Below are 21,912 nucleotides of genomic sequence, written 5' to 3'. Positions count from 1 at the left end.
ATCCTTCCAGACATTCCTTCGTTTCCTAAAAGACACATCATGTCTGCAAAGCAGATTCACATCAAGGACAGTTCCATCTGTCTGTTTTACCTTCATGATCTGATGAGCAGTGTTCTCTTAGTGAATTTTTGCATTCCATCTTAATCATGATACATAACCAGACTTCTATTTGATTTTCAGTGCATAGCCCCTCAACCAGGATTCATGAATGTGATTCCAATCAGTTACCCCTGAATTGCCCTTTTCTTTACCACATGCCAAGGCCAAAGGAAATCAGACCCTTTTTTTAATGGTCAGGCCTTCTGTTAACATTCTTTGTAGTCTCCAAAATTGCACAGAAGGATGTTTTTCACATTCCTTTTAGCAACAAGAGTCTATAAATTTGGCCAACTGTTTTCTCCTTCACACCCTCTTGGCCAAGGTACTTGACAATAGAGGTAATTTCAGAGTGACCTTTCCCTGGCTTAAGGTCACATATCCTTGGCCACCCTCTGTGTATGTGGTTTTAAAAAAAAAACTCTTGTACAACCATATGTATTGAAATTGCTTTTAGATTTTTTGTATCAAAAGTTAATTTCTTTTTAAAGAGACCTGTCGTTTTTTTTTCCATAGAATATTTTGCACAGTTGTTGAAAATTCTAGAAATTGTTAATTTTATTTGGTTTTTGAAAGAATAAACCTTCTAAAATATTTTAATAAATAATCGTGTTGTTTTACCCTCATACCTTTTGTTGTCAACAATAAAAAAAATCAACTAAACCAGCAAAACAAATGAAGGAAAAGCAGGAGAAATGTTACAAATTTACAATCTGGATAGAACCTATTACCTATCAGTCATGTTTCAGTAAGAATATATGGTACTAATGTAGGCTTTTAGGGACAAACAGGTTCCTGATTTGTCCAAAATTGCATTCACAGAAAATTTCCCCCTCACTTTGTTTTAGATCTATGTCTTTGTTGTAAGATGCATCTTTTTCCAAATTTCCTTTACCTTAAGTCACATGAAACCATGTGACCTATTGCAGAGGACCTGATGTATGGATAACAGTTAAAAAAAAAGAAAAAAAACGGAGAAAACGAAGTCACATATTTCCAGTTCTACACTATTTACAAATGTATCTTACACATGTTTGGTACTAAAAGTGTTAGTGCTGCATAACATTTCTCTCTAACCTGACACAAGTCCACTCCTTGTCTAAGTTCCACCGATGATTCTCGTCATGTTCATATCCTAAACTCAAAACAACTGAATCCAGGGATATCATGACCAACAGTCTGATTACTTAAATTCCACCCTTTCCACCCTATTCATCATGCATCCTCCTCCTCCTCATATATGATGGCTGCAGACATGATACCCTTCATTAATGCGAAAGAGAACCGACGATTTCAATATTTTTATTAGACGATACAACTACAGTTGCCTTTAGTGCAGCAGCAGCAGAGATTGTTAACACACCTTCCCCGGTTGCTATTTGGCGGGGCGTTTGGAACAACAGGGCTCGAGTGTCACGATGTGTTGTAGCCGGCCTTGTGACAGATTATATATCTGATGTACTACAGGAGGAGGCTCCATGTCATTACAAATGAGAGCTATGTACAGTATGTGTATACTGTACATATATATATATACAACATTAAATAAGCTACTGTGTTTGCATGACTGTTACATATACGACAGCAGTATATATATACATGCAGTAGTAGCAGCTCTTGACAGGGCGGCTTGAAACATTGCCAAGCAACATAGAAGGGAAGTGGGGAACATGAGGATAATTACTACCGTTCAAATGCTGTACTTGCTTACATTGTGTCGACGTGCGAGAAGCTTTGTGTGAAAGAGTCGCATTAGTTGACAGATGTAAACAAAGAGTATGAAAAATATTTGATCAGGGTTCAGTTTATTGACAAATCATTATATCTTTCTATATTTTTGATGTCTAAAGACTCTTTTTGGTTTTGGTGTATGTTTTGTATATATCTTTTCTATATTGATTACCATGTCAGACATGTAGACACTTGTGTTTCTATGATGGGGATTACAAAGTCTCACTAGGTATTCTGTTTATACAGATATATATTTATATTGGTTATAAGCATCTTACATCTTATGCAATGTACTTCTGTACCAGTTCTGATTCCTTGCCAAAGGCAAAAAGGATATATATGTATGCAATGTTGGTGGTGTGTGTATGTAGATGTGTGAATTTATGTGATCCCTCTGTTTGTGAACACATAATTAACTCAATTAAGTGATTAATTTAATGCATGGTAATGTGGATCCATACTTTAAGTAGTGATGATACAACCCTGTTGTTTGTCATAGATATTTACTTTACTCCTCTCTTACCTGTCTCCTACCACACTAACTCACCTGTCCTAGATGTCAAAGGTTATTTGAGGTCAGCAGAACGCAGAGTACAAACACCTTGTAAACCTGCCCACAGTGCAAGAGGCTTACTGATCACTTGAAGTGGGCAGTCAAAACTTGAAAATCTTGTCTGTAGTGTTCTTTTAAATATCTAATTCTCATATGAAACATGGCCAAAAAATTACTATTAAGCCAGCTGACATTCTGTTGGTATTCTGATTTTTTTCTAACACTTTTTTTTTCGTACCCTCAACTTCCAAGGAATTGATCATTGCTACCTTTTCAAGTAACAAGGACAACTTAAAATCATTTTAGTCTGTTGTAAATTCTTTTACAGTATACTGATTGCGCACTGTTTAAGCTTTGTAGCCTTTTCGTTGCTTGCCTTTGTGTGCTAGTTCCTTGGTACACTAGCACCTCCATCAAAGGTCAGATACTGCGGGGAAGGGGGGGGGGGTTAGGATAGGAGAATGAAAGGAAAGACTTCATAAATAAGAGGTTACAGCAGTTTCATCTCAAGATTCCTATTTTTCTGTCCACCTTTAGTGATATAAAGGTTAAACCATGCCCCCAAAAAATAAGCTTTTAAAATGTGCATCGTTCCAGACTTCATTTTATTTTATTTTCAGGTGAACAACAGCCCAGAGTATTTTACCATCCTTAAGCAGAAAAAAAAATGTTGTTACAATCTATTATAAGCATCAGACTATTACAACAACAAATTAATTCTTATCCGACTTCCTATCTTAAAACGAGCTGTCACTACCCCCAAAAAAGAGAGGATGAAAAAGATAGGGAAGAAAATCATTCTGACAACAGATTCTTAAATTATGCCATTACCATCAGGCTGGCAAAACAGGTCGTCCCGAGGTCACAGTGAACTCTTGTCTTTTTGAACACATTATCATGCCGACATGGCTTGATACAGTGTATGATTGCAGACCAAACTTTGACAGTAGAACCGTAAGTGCTTACTCCATGCTGCCCGCTACAGTTTGAAATGTACATAATTATATCGGTATTAGCTTTGCTTGGGATGGAATGTGCGGGTGGTAATTTTTAAGTTTGCCTTTATCTTTTGAAGATCACGCCCAGTCATGTCAAATGACAGTTGAAACATCTATGTATATATATGGCCTGAAGCCATCCATGGGCTAGTATAAGGAGAATGCTTTTGACAGTACTAACAGGGAGGGAAACAGACAGAGAGAGAAGGTTGAGAGAGGAAGAAAAGTAACTTAGAAAGAGCAATTTTAGCTTGCGATTAAATATGACCTGGTAGGAGCATAAAGGCAAATACTCTCTCTGTGTGTAGTTAAGCCTGTGGTTGTTGGTACTAATATATATATAGAGTATATGTTTCAGTATTCATTGAATGAAACAAGTCATGTAGTAGGAGAAGCAGTTCTAATATTTGTCGAGGTTTGACTTTAATACATACATATTTTGATAAAGAAATGAAAGTGGTGCTCGCTCGCTCACTTGGGAATTCCAGATGTATGTTAAGTACACAGTATATAAATGGATGCTTAGGAATCATGAATCGCATTAAAATCCCATCAGCTTGGGGCTATAATCTGTTAATTGATGTTAAATCACAACAGAGAAGGGTGTATGAGTATGAAGAGTTAGACAGGGCGAAAATGCATTATTTTTATCTTTTCTTTGCTTTTGCCTTGTTGGCTGGAGAGTGCAAGGTTCCTCCTTCCTTATTTTGTGTGTGTACACTGTATCACTTAACTGTGCGCACGAAGGAAGAACAACATGTGCACGTTTTCTTTGTACACTAGTGAGAAATTTAGAGTTATCATGTTTGATCCCCTCCAGTGTCTTCGGGTGTCATGACTCAATTTCTAATAACTGTATCTCAAATGAAGTGAATTCCTCTAAAACTTGTGAACTTAAGTCACTGTACAGAAAATAGTAACAAATTACTCATCAAAAATTCTGAGAAAAGACTGCTTTCGCCCTGATCACTGAGAGATCCAGATTTGAGAGTTGGTGTTTAATAAGTGCATGATGTAGTAAGAATTATAGGTGTTGAAATTCAAATTATTTCAGAATGAACCTGTCCAAAGATATCTTTTGTCATGCACAGGGAAAAATCCAATAAAATATGTAACCTGAGGTTTGCAAATTCGCTCATGTTAATATGTACAAGGAATCACAAACCCTGTTTCAAGACTGCATTTGTTGTGAAGCCCTGTGTTATTTTGCTTGATACATAGCATATTGGATAGCTAAATGAAAAAGGTCCCAACTCCTCCACTCCTTCACCCTTTCTTATCCTCCTGAAATCACAAATGTGCCTTGTATGGTGCTCTGTTTCAGATGTTTGCCAATCAGACTACAGCAACATTTTATCATATAACCCAAGTGTTGCAATTGTTGCTGAATGGCAATTTAAGTATTAGATGATGATATATTGGTTATTTTCTCACGGATCTTTCAACTGCACTTAGCCTTTGCTGTCTTTCCTTCATCTGGACCAGTAAATCTCTACTATATAAACACTACAGATGCGGCTAAACATGAAACACTCGAATCTTACATGTTTACAAATTTAAACTATAAAGGGAAAGTTCATGTCTAGTCAGACAGAAAGTGATGTCATTGCTCATATTTATTTTTGGACTTGTAAAGATTATATCTCTCCCCCCCCCCCCAATCCAACAACAAAGGTTTGTAAAAAGGGTGAAAATATTTGATAGGACAGTTTTGTCACAACTGTTTTAAATTTAGAACAATCAGACAAAAAGTGATGATCATGCTGGTTTCAATTACATAAAGAGGAAGTTTTCCAAAAAATGGTACTTGTTGGCAAGACAAAAGGAAACTAAAAGTGTTTCCCATTCTGTTTAATACTGGTACTTTGTGGCTTTTGGCTCATTGTGCAAAGACGGACTACGTGATCACCGACCTCAATATGAAAATACCCTAATTTTACAGCACTGATGAATTGAGTACAGTATGTGCACCAAGTCTTTTGCCATTTCTCACCATCAGTTTGCTTTCTTTTGATTTTTTTATTGTGGAAGAAGGGATAAAACTGAAAGTTGGATCTTCTGCAGGCTTCTTGGAGGAGCCTGAGGCTTTCCGTGTACTTTAATATCAAGTGTGTAGCCCACAGACTCATTTCCGTTTCCTGCTAGTATCATGCTGGGACATTTTACGTAGATACTCCTATTAGATTAATACTGAGTTCAATGTTTAAGGAACAAAGGGTGTAAATTTTAACCACAGGTACAGTAGCAGGGTGTAATCCTGGGCAGGTGTGCTTTTTTGTTGTTGTTGTTGTTACACTTTAGTCATTTGATTTATTTTAAACTGGGTATAGATGGTCTGTTAGTAGGAGTCGGGGATTGGAAGTGGATTGGCCTGGGAGGGGGAAGGGGGGTATTGGGATGAAAGGGGCAGGGGATTGGTATCAAAAGGGGTAGTAGGAGAAGCAATTGGTCTCTTCCAAAAGCAGAGGAATGAAACCTCCAACTTCATTGGAAATATTCGCAGGCATTCTCTTTTTCTAAATAATTTCACAAATTATTGTCAATATCCTAGCCATATTTGTCGTTATGATAGTGTATGATAGCACTAAAACAGTTTTGCCACAGGTTTGGTGATCCAACATCTGTCCCACACCCCTCTAATTTCTGTGGATGTTTCATATGTGGAAGAGTTCAACCCTGTTGCAATGTTTGGTGCTGTTGTTGTTGTTTTTAAATTTCATGAGTCTGTTGAATAAGACTAATTGTGTCTGAATATCGTACAACCAATTTCTAACTATATAATCTTTTTTTTTTCCTTCGGTATTTGTCATATTATTGTCACACCCACTTGTGACTTTTGATTGAAATTCATGCAAAATGTTCCATGGTTTTCTATTAATGGAAAAACCATGGTATGAATATGGTGTATATGCTTGGCAGGGCTAATTTTAACAATTATTGGATCATTGATCAGTCCACTGTCCAGAGATGACTGAATGGCTGGCTGATATCACAACCAAAACTGTCATCTCCAAATGTCTGACTGTAAGCAAATGTGCACTAAACTTGTCCTTAATAATTTACATCTTTCCCAGACTTAGACTTTCGAGAATAGCTGCCCCTCCCTCCCAAATCCCCTTTTAGCGATTGTTGTCCATGAAGTACATGATTGTGTGGTATGATCCTAAAAACGTTAATCCCCCAATCTGCATACTGAATCATCTGATTCATAGTGACGGAGGTGTTTATTTAATCAGGTACATTGTGCTGCTGCCTGGTGAAAAAAAGGCATAGACATTATAAAATACCTACACACACATGACACATGGTCTACTTTTGTTTTCCATTAATCTTTCTGCAGTTTAGGGGGAAGACTTTTAACGGGTTCCTTTTTTCTTTTTCTTTCTTAATTTGTGACTCATTTTTTATCATCACTGGCAAGTATAGTACAGTAGTATAGTCTTAGTAATACAAACTGGGTTATTAACAAGGTGTGATCATGTCAAAATATGACAAGTACAGTCACTTGGCTCAAAGTCATCGCCAATAAATTGTAAACAAGTGCTGATGAGTCACTGAGCCATCTCGTCATAACCAGTCTGGTCTATTCCCGTTCACATCACCGTGGTGATGGAGAGGAAAGTTGGTATATATTGTGGAAGATAAAAATCAAATAAATGGATTAATTTCATTTTTGAATTTTTTAAAAAAAAACGTTTTTCTTCCATTGTGTTTAATGTAGACTAAAAGCATAATTGGAAATAATGAAGGGAAGATTAACATTTCAGGGATCGAAATGTTACTTAAGTTTTATTTTTCTATTTTTAATTTCTTGTTCATCCAAAACCTGCAGCGTAAACTTGAGGCAGGATTGAGGATGAGAATAACTGTATATATGTCTCACGGCTGTTTTTCCTTGTTTCCATAATGATATGATTATTATTAAAACTTCCCAAATATTTTCCACTTGTTCGTTAACCAACAATAGTAACGCTCCTAAAGCTTACTGGAATGGTTGAAAAACAACAGGACACAGGTTCCTGCCACCTGAGACTATGATACCAGTGTTGATTGCAAAATATTACTGCAAAACCTGTTGTACTGTAGCATGAATACCAATGATTTTCCACTCCAGAGAGCCTGCAGTACAGTGCCCTGCAATACTGTACCTAACATTATTGCACAAATTTACTACAACTCAACATTGTATTTCTTAACAATTTGGAACATCCATCCATACTCTAGAGTCTCAGTTTAGTGGCCAGTACAAAGTTCTTCACAGCTGATACGTTAAGCAGTAACAAATCAACATTTCAAGCTTAGTTGTCATTTTGGTTAAAAAAACAGTTTCAATTATGAAGCATGTAAACTGGCGAGGTGGTTAGGTTTTGCTGTGACATACCCTAATAAGGGTAGGCTAGGATAGTAATATTCAGTTGGTAACATAGAAAATGGAAGAAAAAACTTTAAAGTGTCAAGTAAACAATATTGTAAAAAAGTTTCGAGATTGATTCTGTAGGGGGGAGGAGGGGGGGAAGGGACTTTCTATGTGACATGGACAGCTTATACAATGCACAATGAATCAAACCAGACAATTTTTTAAATGTATGCCGTTCTTCAATGCGTGATTTTTCACAAAGAGTTTTGCGATTCTCACTCGAGGCGCAGTTGCCTGACAGGTATGAGTGGCAGTTGCTTTTTTTTAAATGTAGACTTACTTGGCTTGATTGGCTCGATCAATAAAGAATACATGTAGTGAGGTAACAGTGGATTTTTGCACATTATATTGCAGTGAAGACAAAGTGCTGAAATGTTGGGGGAAAATGAACATGGAAAAAATGAAACTAGAAGAACCATACATTTGAAGCAGATTTGGATTCATAATGCTCCTTTACACAATTGTAAACAATATATTATAGTATGCATTGCAAACTTCCAATTTCATCAAGTTTGTAATATACAACTTTATATGCAAGATTGATTCCCTCCAGTTACCTGCTCCAGCGTCTCAATTACCCTTGAATTTCTCTTTCATAGGTATATTTTTTATCATTAATGAATTAACTTGTGTTCCATGCTTTCAAATTATGCAGTGAAACTAACTTTCATTGGTTCCACCAATTTTGTTTTTAATGATCTTAAACTCTCCTCTTTTTTCACTTCAGTATAAAACTATGGCTTGACAATTGTGTTTTTGTTCATCTGGGTAGCAGGGACCAAGGTCCAGGGACCAAGGTCCAGGATGCTTTTAGGGTCCATACAGTATACTCAAGAGACAAGAGTAGTATTTTGTTTTTGTTTCACGTTTGTGTGTTCCCACTATTGAAACTTTTGGTATAATTGATTCTGTTTGTTTCAAGTGTTTTTAAATATAATTGCAAAATACTCAAAGGACATCAGCCAGATTGCTAGTAATTTTTCCTGAGTCCTCCCCCCCCCCACCTCTCCTCCCCTCTTTGTTTATGAGAATTGACTGTTTTTTCTCTCCTTTTTTTTCTTGTCCATTCCTCCTAATGCTATTCTCACTATTTCTTCTCTGTTTGGATTACAGGGCAGTGTTTCCAGCAGTGGGAGTAGTCCTTTGTGCTACATCTGTGGGAAGCAGGATGTGCCAAGCAAGCTAGTCTCCTGTACAGAATGCAGTAGAAAAGGTGCGGTATTGATATAAAATGTTAAATATGTACTTCGAATATAATTTAGTCCTGTACCCAATCACTCGTGTCCTGATGAAAGTGAATCAATGTCTTGTGAAAGAGTTTTGATGATTAGTCGGGGAAAATCATCATGTAATTCTCCCAAGCTTACCGTCCAGACTTGGGAGAATTTTATGTCGTTACTGTCGGTACTCTCAGATTGATTATTTCCTTTCTTGTTGGGAAACAAGTACTACTGGACTGCGTGTTGTCATAGAGCAACCAGATTTTCTTAAAACTAAGCTCGGATGACAAAAGTTTGGATGATAAATAATATTGGTTTTTACCATGTCTTTTCTACCCGGTCTCATGTGAAGACAATAAATGGTTTGGATGGAATGATGTAATATCACTATCCATTGCAAACTGTACAGCTTTGACCATGATTATTATGTTCTGTTCAATTCAACCAACAAATATTTCTCATGTTCATAGAGATGATCATGATAATTGTTGTCCTGCATGGAAGGAAAGTAAACATGAATATGAAAAGATTCTCTTTCCGAAGATGTCACTATTTACTTTCTTCCAGTGGTCCATTCTTGAGTGATACATGTAGTAATGTAACCTTGGCACACCATCACACTGAACAGTTGAAACTCTTTAATGTTATCATCTAGGAATTTGGGGTTAACTAAACAATTTTGACATGTTCAAATATGAAGCTTGTGAAAATGGACCACTTGTAACATATGCAAAGTGACCTGCCACTAGATAAAAGTCATATAGTAGCTGGGGACGTGACAGTCAACACCTCCTGTATTGTGGAAAGTACTTTACCCCCTTTCGACCCTTTCCTCATGCATGGTAGTAGTAGCAATTTAAGGTATGGGTAAAATGTTCGGAGGTCAAAGATTAGAAGTCTGCTTGCTGGCAGAGTTGGAAAACATTTTCACCAGTGGGTGGTAGATTTTCACTAGTGCAAAACACCCAGTAAAGTTTGTGTTACATGTATGATCTGATTTTTGATTTTACAGATTAGGAAGGAATGTGCACATTTCAAAATCAATTATCAAGTGGTTGCACTTAAGTGAACTGGGGGGATTGTGAAGTTTGTTTTTATGGGTACTCTTGTGCTTGTAGGAAGGTGTCCTAGTTGTTCAATCTACTGTGTACATATTTACACTATTTTTCATGGAAGTGTTCAACTCTTGACATATTTCAGGAGAAAATGGACATTTTTTTGGGTGGGGGGGGTTGATGGGTTCTTGTTTTTGTTATGATAGGCTAATTCATTTGGCAGTGAATCAAGTGTGCGTGACAGTGAGGTACATCCTCCATAAAATGTGTTTTTTTTCTTTCTCCATTGCTACAGTCTGTATTTTGTCAAATAAACATTGAGTAACTACTTTTAGTCCAAAACATTTGAGAAAGCACTTTGGGATGCGATACTGGATAAAACTTTCCTTCACACTTTGTTCCCTTTGTTCATTTTCTGCAGTTCATCCTCCTTGCCTGAAGTACACACCCGAGTTGACGCAGAGGATACCTGGCATTCATTGGCAATGCTCCTTTTGTTCAAAGTGTGCAATCTGTAGACAGCATTCAAACAAGGTACGAAGGGTTGGTGGTCAGGTTTGTGTGACTGCCAAACCTAGCGATGAAAAAATTGTGATTTTCAAATTATGTAAAATTGGTAATATTTAAGTGGAAAATCTGAATGTTACATCCAGAGTGGAGGGGGAGAGTTGGTGGTAACTTGTAAGTGGGTCTTAGGGAGTGGAATGCAAAAATGTTACATTTTGTATAAATATGTTGATGGAATGTTGCGTGTGGAAAACAGGTAAGCATTGAAATTGTTAACAATCGGTAACCTCTTAGCATTTGCCTGCCACACAGTGCTTGCCAGTCCCAGCAGGACACATATCAAATTATCTTCTGGCCAAAAGTGTCTGATATCTGAAGAAAAATGCTAGACCTAAGAATTGTTTGGCCTGCATTCTGATATGAACAAGAGAACTCAGGAATGCAACTCTTGTATTTACTTCATTCCTTCGCTAACCTGTCTCTTATACATAAGCACTCTGATCTTCTTAAAGCCTAAAACCCCCCTTCCCTCGCCCCCTTCCCTCCCCTCTTATTCCCAGTTACCCTTTTCCTTTCAAATATACCATTCTGAAATCATAAAGACATCGGATTGAGCTAGGATTTTCATCCATCTGATACGATTGTAACTACATTCTTGTGGAAGTGTTTCTTTCCTTGCTGGCAGGACAGAGTCCACTACATCCAACTCATCCTCAATGAATCCAGCATTTAAGTATCCTTGAAAATCTTGATGGCGTTTGAACATTTTTGAACATTTTCTGTATTCTGTGGTAGTATCTTAATCAAATCTCTCGGAAAATGTTTTCTTTCTAAGAACCATCCTAGCCATTACTGAGATTCCTTGTCAGAATATTTAGGCCTCTTTTGTCTTTGTGAATATGATTAATTTTCTTGGGGAAGTTATGTGTAACAGGAAACACACAAAGGCAGCCAAGAGGGGTTGCCCCCAAAACATACAGTCATTGACGTCAGTGAGAACAGGTTTCTTTCAGGGTTTTAAGACTATCCCAAATAAATCCATTTCAGCTGGACGTAAGAACAGTACAAAATGAGATGATTCACAAGTTCTGGAAATGCTTTGTAAATGACCGTATGGATTGGATATCTTTTTGCCTCTCTAGGATAGAACAGGAGACTGTGATTTTAGGTAGGATGAAGAAGCAGGTGTAATCCGAGGTTACGACTCCTAGGGCAGCTTTAGTCTGCTATAGCAGTGGAACTGATGACAAATGTGGACATCCATCAAGTATCTTAACATTAATCTCCTACATTGGTATCTTTTTTTGTGTGTGTTCTGCATACATGTGTACAAATTTGAGGTTTTCCACTGGGCAATAGAGCAAAAATACATATTTTCCGGTTATTGTTCACTCTCCTGAAACAGGTTACCTTTCATAGCTCATCAAAAGCATATATCAGGGCAAATTTTTAAGCATTTTTTTTCCCTTCAGGTTGTCTCTTGGACAACTAGGTCTTACATATTAGTTATCCAAACAGCAAAATTTGCTTGTCTGAAATTGTAGCAAAATAAAAAAGAATGACCAATATGTACACTGTAGGAGAGATGTGTAGGTTTGGTGAATAAACCAGCAGCTTTGGGTCAGAAAACTCCCCTTTGGGATCATTGGCCTAACACTATGTCTGTCTATTACGACTATCTCCAAAGTGACCGGTGGAGATACCAATCTATCATTTCCCTATTTGGAGGTGTTTAGTCAATACAAGGCAATTTGAATTTGATGCAAACAACTCGTCATTTGTCAGACGACCACCAGAGTTGAATTTGGTTGTCATTACAGAAATTTGGTCGTCTCGGACGACCAGATTACCATGAAGCATTTGACGTTTCTTCAATAGGAGATTTGAATGTATGTAGGTCTACCAATATGTGTGTTGTAGTCGTACGTACCATTCGCTTGTTATCTAGTTTAGCCTTGACACACATTGTTTGGAACTCAACTGTTGATTAAATTTGGTATGAGCACAGCTGAAGAAAAGTTGCCTCAATTCTTTCACAACCTTTTTGTTTTCCCGAGGGAGGACGGGAGGGCTGTTGGTTGTGACTCGGGAGAGGTTTTGCATCGCTAACTACAAGTAATTTCCTGAGTGCCTGGATAAATATAACTATTTCACTCTTACATAAACTGAGAGAAACACCTAGTTTTGTTGATTTACATATTTATATATTAAATAAAAAAATAAAAAAATTCTTTAGAGATCGGCTGTGGTTGTCTTTTTCTACTCTGCTTAAAGCATAACTCACGCTCTAGCATGTAAATTGTATTTTGATTGATTTTCTGTACAAAAGCTAGCTATACTGACACAGTTTTTTGTCGAAACTGAATATTAAAAGCAGGAGGTAGATGTCTTAAGCAGTTCTTTATTGGCCTCCTGGTATATGCATCATTGCAATAAAGCCAAAAAACAAAATCAGTTCTGCATATGGAAACATAATTTTGTAATAAATGATAAAGCTACCAGGCTGCGAGTGATTGATCCACCCCGAGAATGAACTTACCCTGTGAGTGATTACATTTGTCTGTGCTAAATTCATGTCCATTATGACACGCAAAATACCTCTGTTTAATACCTTTGAAATTGTGGTTAAGTGGTGAGGTAAAAATGTTCCAAAAATACAAACATGGGGCGGTGTTGTATTGAGCTCAGCTTACACGAAGAGAGAAAAGCTGTCCATGACATTTTGGTATGAAAGTGGAGAGGTTTATCCAGACACTGGGTCCAATAGGGTTACATGTACTTGAGGTCAAAGAGTGAAGTGAAATCTCGTCCAATATAGAATGTTACCCAAAGTGTTTTGGGACATGTGAGTGTACTGTACAGTGTCAATACACATAGCTGTATAATGAGGGTGCCATATATATATCAGGGAGTAATTTAGTGTTCAAAAATTGAAAGTAGCACTTTCTAAACCTCTGATTTGTTTTCCCTCATTGAATACTATAGATCTTGTGTAGATAACTGCCAGATGCATCTTTACACAAGTTTGTATAGCAAATTGAACATTTTGTATCTATGCAGTTTGCTATGCGATACTGGATAAATTATCCCCTGTAATAGTGTACATTAGTCACAACCGTGTAACTTCCAGGTAACTTTATTTCAACCATTGTAACAGATATTAACAGTATAACAAAACTATGTGTCTTCATTCGTATGTAATGATACAGAAGAATGACAAATGAGTATTCAGATATACAGAATGGTTGAGGAGATTCACTAGAAAGCTATTGAAAGCATGTGTTTGTGAACCTTGTACTAGTAGTAGTAGTAGTAGTAGAAACATATACATATAAACATGCATGTATTGCACTCTTAGACAAACAAGTAGCTTGCATAAACACCTACATAAACACCGACATTACATTAATCATAGAGTTGAGTCATATTATACAGTCTCTTAAAATAATAACTGTGACATTTAACTCTTGCATTGCTGATAAATGAAAATGTGGTAATACCTGATTCATAATCTGTGGTAACTTGTTACCAAAAGTGTAACAAAGATGAATTACTCCCCCAATTTTTTTCTCACTTCTTCTTTTTTGTCTGCACAAGTTGCCAAACTGAATTTGGAATTAATCTCTCAAACAAAGCTTCCCTGATTCAAACCTTTTTTTGAGAGAGAGAGAGATATTTCAAATCTGCTTGTTAACAATTTTATACAACCAGGCTCTAATTTTGAGAAGAATTTGCTTTCCTTTAATGTGTGGTAAACTGCAAAATAAATAAAAAAATTGGAAAACTAGTCCCAGATGGGTTAGAGTATAATTATAATGGCTTAGCCTTGTTTATATACTGTACATGTATGCAGTTAATGATAATTTCATTTGTTTTCTGTTTTTTTCAGGAGTTACTAGTCTGTGATACTTGTTGTAGTGGGTACCATCCAACCTGCCTCAAGCCACCGGTTAACAGGTTACCAAAAGGTGAACGCAATTTAATATATGACTAATTGTCTTGATAACAGCTCAATATATCCTCTAGTACCATCTACAGGCTTTTAAAGGTTTAACTCTTCACTTTTAAGTAGCAGTTTGGATTTGGTTTAGATCATGTTATCAGTTTATATACATCGTCAAGCCCTCTTAAAATGAATTTATAACTTTGCTGTTGTCTCTAAAAGCATCTAGATTTTAGAGAATTACATTACAAGCCATTTTTTTGTCAGTGGTCAAGGCCATCATATCTTTCATAGTCATTTTAGCTTGTCAAGACAATATGTACTAGATTTTTTTGGGGAAAAAGGTCTTGTTTTGAAGACATGCTATTCTAACGAAGAAATATACCAGCAAGTTTCAGGTATAAATTTCCACAAAATGCCATTTATTGACTAATTATATAGTTTAATCGTAATGTTAAAGTTCAATGGAAGATTGAAGAGTGTGCAAGGAATTGCTCGTACTGTTATGTCATTTACAGGGGTCCTGAATTGTAGCCATAGAATAAATATAGAATGAAATAATAGAATCATAATTCATCTTAAACAACCCAGAATCCAACCTGAACGGATCACGCAATGCGCCTTACAGGTGGTATTAAAAGTTAGAGTGACCAATTAATAACAGTTAGAAAATAGAAAAGTTTATAATGCCATGCCTACACTTTTCGAGAGATTCCAATGACCATAACTGAACTGGAAGTGATTTTCCACAAGCGAGGTACTGTGCTGGAAGCTGCAATCACCCCAGGATGTCAATCTTCAACTGTTATCTTTGCAGCCAATACCTAATGCTGCTATCTAACAAAAGTACTCAGTTTATCCATTATTAAGACAAATATAGTTAACAATATTACAGGTTTTGTGATCTAGTTTCTACAACACAATAACTCCTTTTGTTTTCTTTTTTAATTGAAAAAACCTATCTAACTATGAAAATTTGCCGAAACATAAAACAACGTTTTTCTGGTCCAGTTATGACCAAATCACTTCATCAGAATTAAAACACTGATTACAATTTTGTAAAGATCACAAACATCATGGCTTCAGATCATAATTCGTCATGAACTGAGAAGGCCAGACCAAGTTCACATTTACATCAGAAAGAAAAAGCTTTGTAACTTTAAAATGGCTTTTTTTGGAATATGTATAATTTTGGTTATGGAATGTCATCAGCCACTTCAAGAAAAATAAATAAAATAATTGACAAAGCAAATTTGATATGTTGTCCCTATGTGACCAAACAAACAAGAAATAAACACCAAAAAACAAACACACACGCACGAACAACCCTGATAATTCCCACAGAAACGTACTAGTTTGATAAGCCTATTGTTCCTCTCTTGTCATGTCAACAGGGTCTTGGACTTGTATAGCTTGCAGGACAGGCAAAGGTCTCGGTGGAGTAAGAGCTGGTACCAACAGTGTTGGCAGACCCAAACTGAGCTATAAACAGAGGTATTTCTTTATATTTTTCACAGAGAGGAAGACTGTAGATTTGTGTGGTACACAAGATCATTATCATACCTATGTTTGTTTGTTTATTTATTTATTTTCTCTTTTTGTAACAGTAACCCTTGAAGAAAGTACACATTTTGCCCCTTCACATTACAGGTGGCCTCCGTAGGTATTTTCAATGCCAGTCTGGAAACATTTATAGTCCTTAATTTCGAAGGAAACTTGCGACATCGGTTTAATCAATATTGCATCTCTTCAGAGAACATCACGGGAAACTCTTTAAATTTTCATATAATTCCTTATGCAGCATTTCTGAAAATTTGTGAACATTGTGCATGAGCTGCAGAGAAGGCTGGTGATGTTGGAATTTCCCCTAAGTCTAGGATATACCAAGGATGAAGTTGACGTGATATGCTTTCAGTTGCCTTGAACTGGTCTCGCGGCTTGCGTTATCCACCAGGCCACCGTTGGGAATCCTTTGTCATAGCCTCTCCACTGTAAATGTATATGTATATGTGAGCTTAAAGGGGACACAATATCCTACTCTCATCTTTAGCATAATATGACAGAGATCTTTGTGAAGGAACAAAACTCCCCCAAACAAGAGCTAAGAAGATTCTTGCTCAGTTTGGGAGATGTCGTAGTTAAAAAATTATCTCTGTGAGCAATAAATATGTAACGAGATATCGTGCCACTAGGATATATGAAACCTTTTCCTTTTTCCTTGTTTTTCTTTTCATGTTGTCAAAGTAACATGTTGACACTGAAACTGATATCATCATTAGGTCATGTAAAATAGCATCAATAATTTAGATTTAGATATATGCCAAAACCCCATTTTCCATTACAGAAAATAATCATTTCTATAAAACTAGATAAAGAGAAAACATGTACAATTGAAGCACATGTAACATGGCTCTGATGATGTCATATATTTAAACTTGATCAAGTCATCAGCCTTGTCTTTGTGTGAACCTGATATCTCCCGGGTACAATGAGATTTTGCTAAACTGTTTGAGGGAACTTGTTCATTAACATTTACCTTTATCACATAGATCAATAAATCAATAATGATGGTTGGGTTTGTGTCTCATTTGATAATAAGTAGGTTTATTCATTACTTTGTGTAAGTCTTAGTGGTATATTTCTCAGTAGAAGAGATTGCTGATACTGTTTTAATGTCAGTGATTAATCTGTAGTCTGTCTGCAAGATATACAGCGAAAGATCATCAGTATTGTCTTCAAATGTCCTAGGAAGTGATATTATGATGCAGCTCTCTAGCGGAGGGCACCGTCAAGTCTAATGTGCGTAATCCTGCACTGCTCACAGATCTGTGAATCAGATATACAAGATCGGGTGAAAAGCACTCACCTTCATGCTTACACGCGTGCTGAACTTGCACACAGACATGGTGCGAGATTGACTAGTTTAAGGTTTCAATTTGGCAGCTGTGACCGAACGAAGAACGGTCTTTAGAAAACATAAGTTAAGTTGCTTAAAAGGATGTGTTTTTTTCCCTTGAAACTTCTAAAATATGTTTCAGAAGAGCTCTTCTTCAATAAATACGAACAGAGTTGTAAATATACCGTTCTGATCTACAGTCGCAGACTGCATGTTGTCAGGTTTGGTGGAACTAGGTGGGACCCATATGACAACACCCTCTGTTAATTTTGGGCATGGCTGGGGAGCCCCATTGTCACTCATGCTCAAACTTGAATGAACATTTCGCTGCCATCCTTAATCTCCTTTTCCCCACAATGAGACATTTTTAGCATCTCAATAGTACTCCTGAATTTTGGGAATAGTTTTGATGGTGAGATTCTTCAGGAAAGTGATTTAGAATACTTTTAGACAATTGTAGCATGTTACAAATTGGGACCAGTGTTTATGACCCTTAACTTTTTGCGTTATGATAGATCAGTGTATCTAGTCAATTGTCCTGTACTGTTCTCGTCTGTGTTCTTCAGCATCATGATGACCAGAGATCTCAGTTTAATAGTTGCTATTGCTGCAAACATCAGTGTCTTCCCTTCTCAGAGATAAATAATCATGTATTGTTTCTTATCCTTCCCCAAGATTATCGTCCAAAGGACCAGGAGTAAATCGGAAGATCTCAGGGAACAAGCATGTTGCAAACTTCAACAGAGATGTGCAGTTAACAGATCTCGCATCGGTCCCCCTCCCAAATAGGACATTAAACAATGGCAAGAACTCGCTGCACCCCGACGGGGTTCTTGACCACGAGCGTACGCTCGCCATATGCAATCCAGCAAATAAGCCTAAGGGTCTAGTGGACGGTCTTTCACGGTTCTTCACTCCTACTAACGTGCGGAAGTCCCGCAGCTCTGCTCAAGCGAGCTTTGGTTTCTACCCGATACCACCGTCGTCGTCATTGCCGTCGTCCGCTCCTGCCATAAGCGATAAGCCGCAGGACAAAACCAAGGCCAAAGAGACAGATACATTCCCTAAGCCCAAGGAATCCAAAGTGGCTAGAGCCAGGAAAGCGATTCGATTAGAAAATCTGCCGATAGTTCAAAGGTTTGCCCCTCCTGCAGCTGCAGCAGCAGCTGACGATGCTCGTTCCCATTCAAATTCATCGTCCCCTCACTCGCAAATGATGCGGACCGGTAACGCACAACTCAAAGGACTCTTTGACGGGCTGTCGCACCTCTATGCAGCGCCCTCGTCGCCACGCAAACGAGGACTGTATGGTATCCCACCTGTTTATGCGCCACCAAAGAGGCCCAGGAAGATGTCGGCGTCCTCCCCGGAGCCGCCGTCCTCTCCACCCTCGTCTCCCCCTCCCGTTCCGTCTCCCGTCCTCGATACCACGGAGGAGAAAGTGGAGGAAGAAGAGACCGTGGTCAACCCGTCGGTGACCAGCACCAACAAGAAGGCGCGCAGCGGGCTCTCGGCGAGTGCGTCCCGCTTGGTCCGAAAAGCCAAAGACATGGAGAAGAAGAGGAAGAAAAAGAAACTGAAGATGAAGGAGAAGGCGAAGAAATTAAAGAAACTTAAGCTGAAAGAGAAGAAGTTGAAGAAACTGAAGAAGGACGAAGAAATGAAGAAGAAAAAGAAGAAGAAACTTGTGGCAGAAGTTCTCCCTCTTCCTCTCAAAGTCGCCTCTCCGGAACCAGGTGAGTTATATTTCTCTTTTTTTTTTACCTTTTTAGAGATGATCGATAAATGAACCTAAGATCTTGTAAGATGTGTGAACCCAACAGAGGTGTCCAACATCTCTGATTTTAAGACCAGATTTGATCGTTATTTCTCCGAATGCAGTTGCCGTCATTCCTCTCGACGGGAAAATCTAGCCAAACATATTTGAACCCTGTCCCCGTTATGAAGGACTTGGGTCGTGTTTGTTCTAGATCGGGCATCATTTGGCCTATTTATTATTTCTGAATCTGTCTGTCATATAAATCCAGAATACATTGAAAGACAATGAATTTTTATACCTTTCTATCAAGGAATTTCCCCCAATATTAATGTATCGTGGAGTTTCTTTAAAGGAATTTTATTTTTTATTTCTGTGTGTGTGTGTGTGTGTGTGATACTTTAAAAGCAAGGTCACGAGGCACCAGTTCAGTCATATCTAGACAAAAGAGAGAACTACCTACGTGTTCCTCTCCCGTAAGTCTAAACAGCCTCCTTAAATCTTCCTCCTATAATGGATGACGCTGAGTCATAATAGATGTCAAAACTTCCTCTATAGCAGAGAATGTGTTATGTTTTGAAACAATCAGACAAGATTATTGCCTATATTCATCGACGAGGGCCTCCCGTCGATCTGAGAGTTGATAGTGAAAGCTTTCGATCATTACCCGCGAAAGAGAGAGAGATTGCCCCGAGGTATCGAACCGTACGCGACATCATGACCAGCGAGTGCGAGGCTGAGATTTCGGCGAGGAAAGGAAAAAAGGGCCTCAGAGCGACCTCTCAGAGCTTGCACTTTGGAGAGATGTAAGCAATACATTAGGGTTATCGATACAGCCATTCTCAAGCCATTTAAGATGTCAGACTCAATTCAGGAAGTACCATGATTAAGTCCTCTCCTTAATACACCGGTGAAGCTGATGCTTAGGTCCCCTCCAAATTCTTTACTAATAATATTCCCTTAAGCTGGTTGTGAGATTGTTTCAGATGTCAAACAAAATCTCACATCAATATTTCAAGTTAATTGCAGCCATCTACATAGGGTTGGTGGTTTGACATATTATTCAAAACAATCAAGGCACTTGGCAATTTTTTTTTTTTTTTTGGCTTGTCTTGTTTCCGTTAGCAAGGGATGATTTTGACAAGAGTTTGTAATTGTTAACAACTGTCTGCAACCCTTTTGCTTTATCTTCTTTTTTTGACGCTGATGTGTTATGGATGTGTGTAATAGGTTGATAGAGCAAGTATGCATCTAAGATATGAATGGTGATTTATGTTAAACCACTGCTTCCAGGATAACTTTTGAGTGAAAATCACACAAGAATAAACAAGAATTTTACAAGAATAAAGTTAATGTTAATAGTAAGTAGCATGTCTTACGATAAAGTGACAAAAATAAAACACCAGTATTTGAATCTGTTGTGTATTGAAACACTGAAATTGTTTTTCTTTCTCATTCAGTAGTAGTTCCAATTTGTAATGTTTTTGTTTGTTTATTAGCCATTATAAAATGGTCTTTCTGATTGTTAAAAATTGTTAAAGTTGGACTTGACAGTTTTCTTAACTTTGTGGATTTTGTTGAATAAAGGTGACGCATATTAAGCTGCTAGCTGTTTTCGCACATTCCACACATCAGATTGCTCAGGATGATAAACATAAAGAGCTGTCTTCTGAGCTTGGTTAAAGCTGTTTACTCACCAGGGGACGTGAAAAACAAGTCTGAATGGTTTAATATCCTTATACAGGATGTAATGATTGACAAAATCACCATCTCTTCTCACATGACCTTTGACATCATGTCACGGATGCCAAAAAATATACAACAACAACGAAAACCAGAAAGTGTAGAAAGCCAAGACAACTGATGTTTTCCTTTCTGTGTAGCACATATTTGGAAGTATATATTTTTCTTCTTCTTATGGACATTGAGAAAAAGTATTACAAAATGGAAGCCACAGATAATGCAATCAGAGTGGGTCTTAAAAAGTGTGTTTTCTCTTAAGACACACAAAAAAATTACCTCCCATTTCAGAATATAATGTACTGCAATTGAAAAAAGGTCCAAAAACACCTGTAGGGAGTTACTTAGCAACTATGGTTTCTGAACGAAGAGGAAAATCCCAGTCTAAATGAAACACAACTGACGGGGTTATTAACTGTGAGAGGAAGTCCCCCATGTCGATTGAGGCAATATACACAACTATCGAAAAAGTAATTGCTTATTAAACATATGTTGGTCTCTACCTTAGATCACTTAGCTTGCCAACCACAGTGTAGCAAAATTTAAACATGAGCTGGGAATTCTAAATTTTGTAACAAAACAGAAAGAGTAAACAAAGAGGGAAAGGTGCTAATATAGTAATTTAACCTTAACATTCCTCAAATATATCTTTTGTTTTAGCCACGCCACTTGTCATTGAATGTAGTGGTGCGAATTTCTTAACATGCGCCTCTTCACTGTACACAAACATGCTTTTTTTTCCAGACTGTAAATTCACTTTGTTTAATGTTGTCCAGTTTAAGCATAATTGTGTCTGTCTGCAAAAGCATAAAAAATTAAAAAAAAGATTATAGAATAACTCATAGATGAAGACAGGAGTGAGCCAACCTTGCAAATAATTTTGTGATCACCGTAGGAAGGAATAATGCTAACGCTCTTTCTTTTACCATATCTTCAGCCTTTAGCACAAGCTGTCTATGGCTGACAACTTCTTCCATTATAAGATTTTGTCAAGCCCCTC

The 21,912-nt window shown here is 37.4% G+C and overlaps 1 protein-coding gene across 12 annotated transcripts in view; it reads left to right on the top strand.

The window, feature by feature from the left end:
* The window catches only part of LOC139968943 (uncharacterized), a 74,115-nt gene that overhangs the window by 17,348 nt on the left and 34,855 nt on the right, over window positions 1–21,912 (top strand). For all 12 annotated transcript variants that reach the window (XM_071973569.1, XM_071973574.1, XM_071973572.1 and 9 more), the window contains 5 exons: window positions 8,909–9,008; window positions 10,492–10,604; window positions 14,467–14,545; window positions 15,915–16,014; window positions 18,092–19,152. In XM_071973569.1, coding sequence (XP_071829670.1) covers window positions 8,909–9,008; window positions 10,492–10,604; window positions 14,467–14,545; window positions 15,915–16,014; window positions 18,092–19,152 — 1,453 coding nt within the window. The remainder of the gene's footprint in view (window positions 1–8,908; window positions 9,009–10,491; window positions 10,605–14,466; window positions 14,546–15,914; window positions 16,015–18,091; window positions 19,153–21,912) is intronic.

The sequence above is a fragment of the Apostichopus japonicus genome, chromosome 6 (assembly GCF_037975245.1).
Source record: "Apostichopus japonicus isolate 1M-3 chromosome 6, ASM3797524v1, whole genome shotgun sequence".
Classification (NCBI taxonomy): Eukaryota; Metazoa; Echinodermata; class Holothuroidea; order Aspidochirotida; family Stichopodidae; genus Apostichopus; species Apostichopus japonicus.
This window is presented reverse-complemented; position numbering and strand designations above follow the sequence as displayed.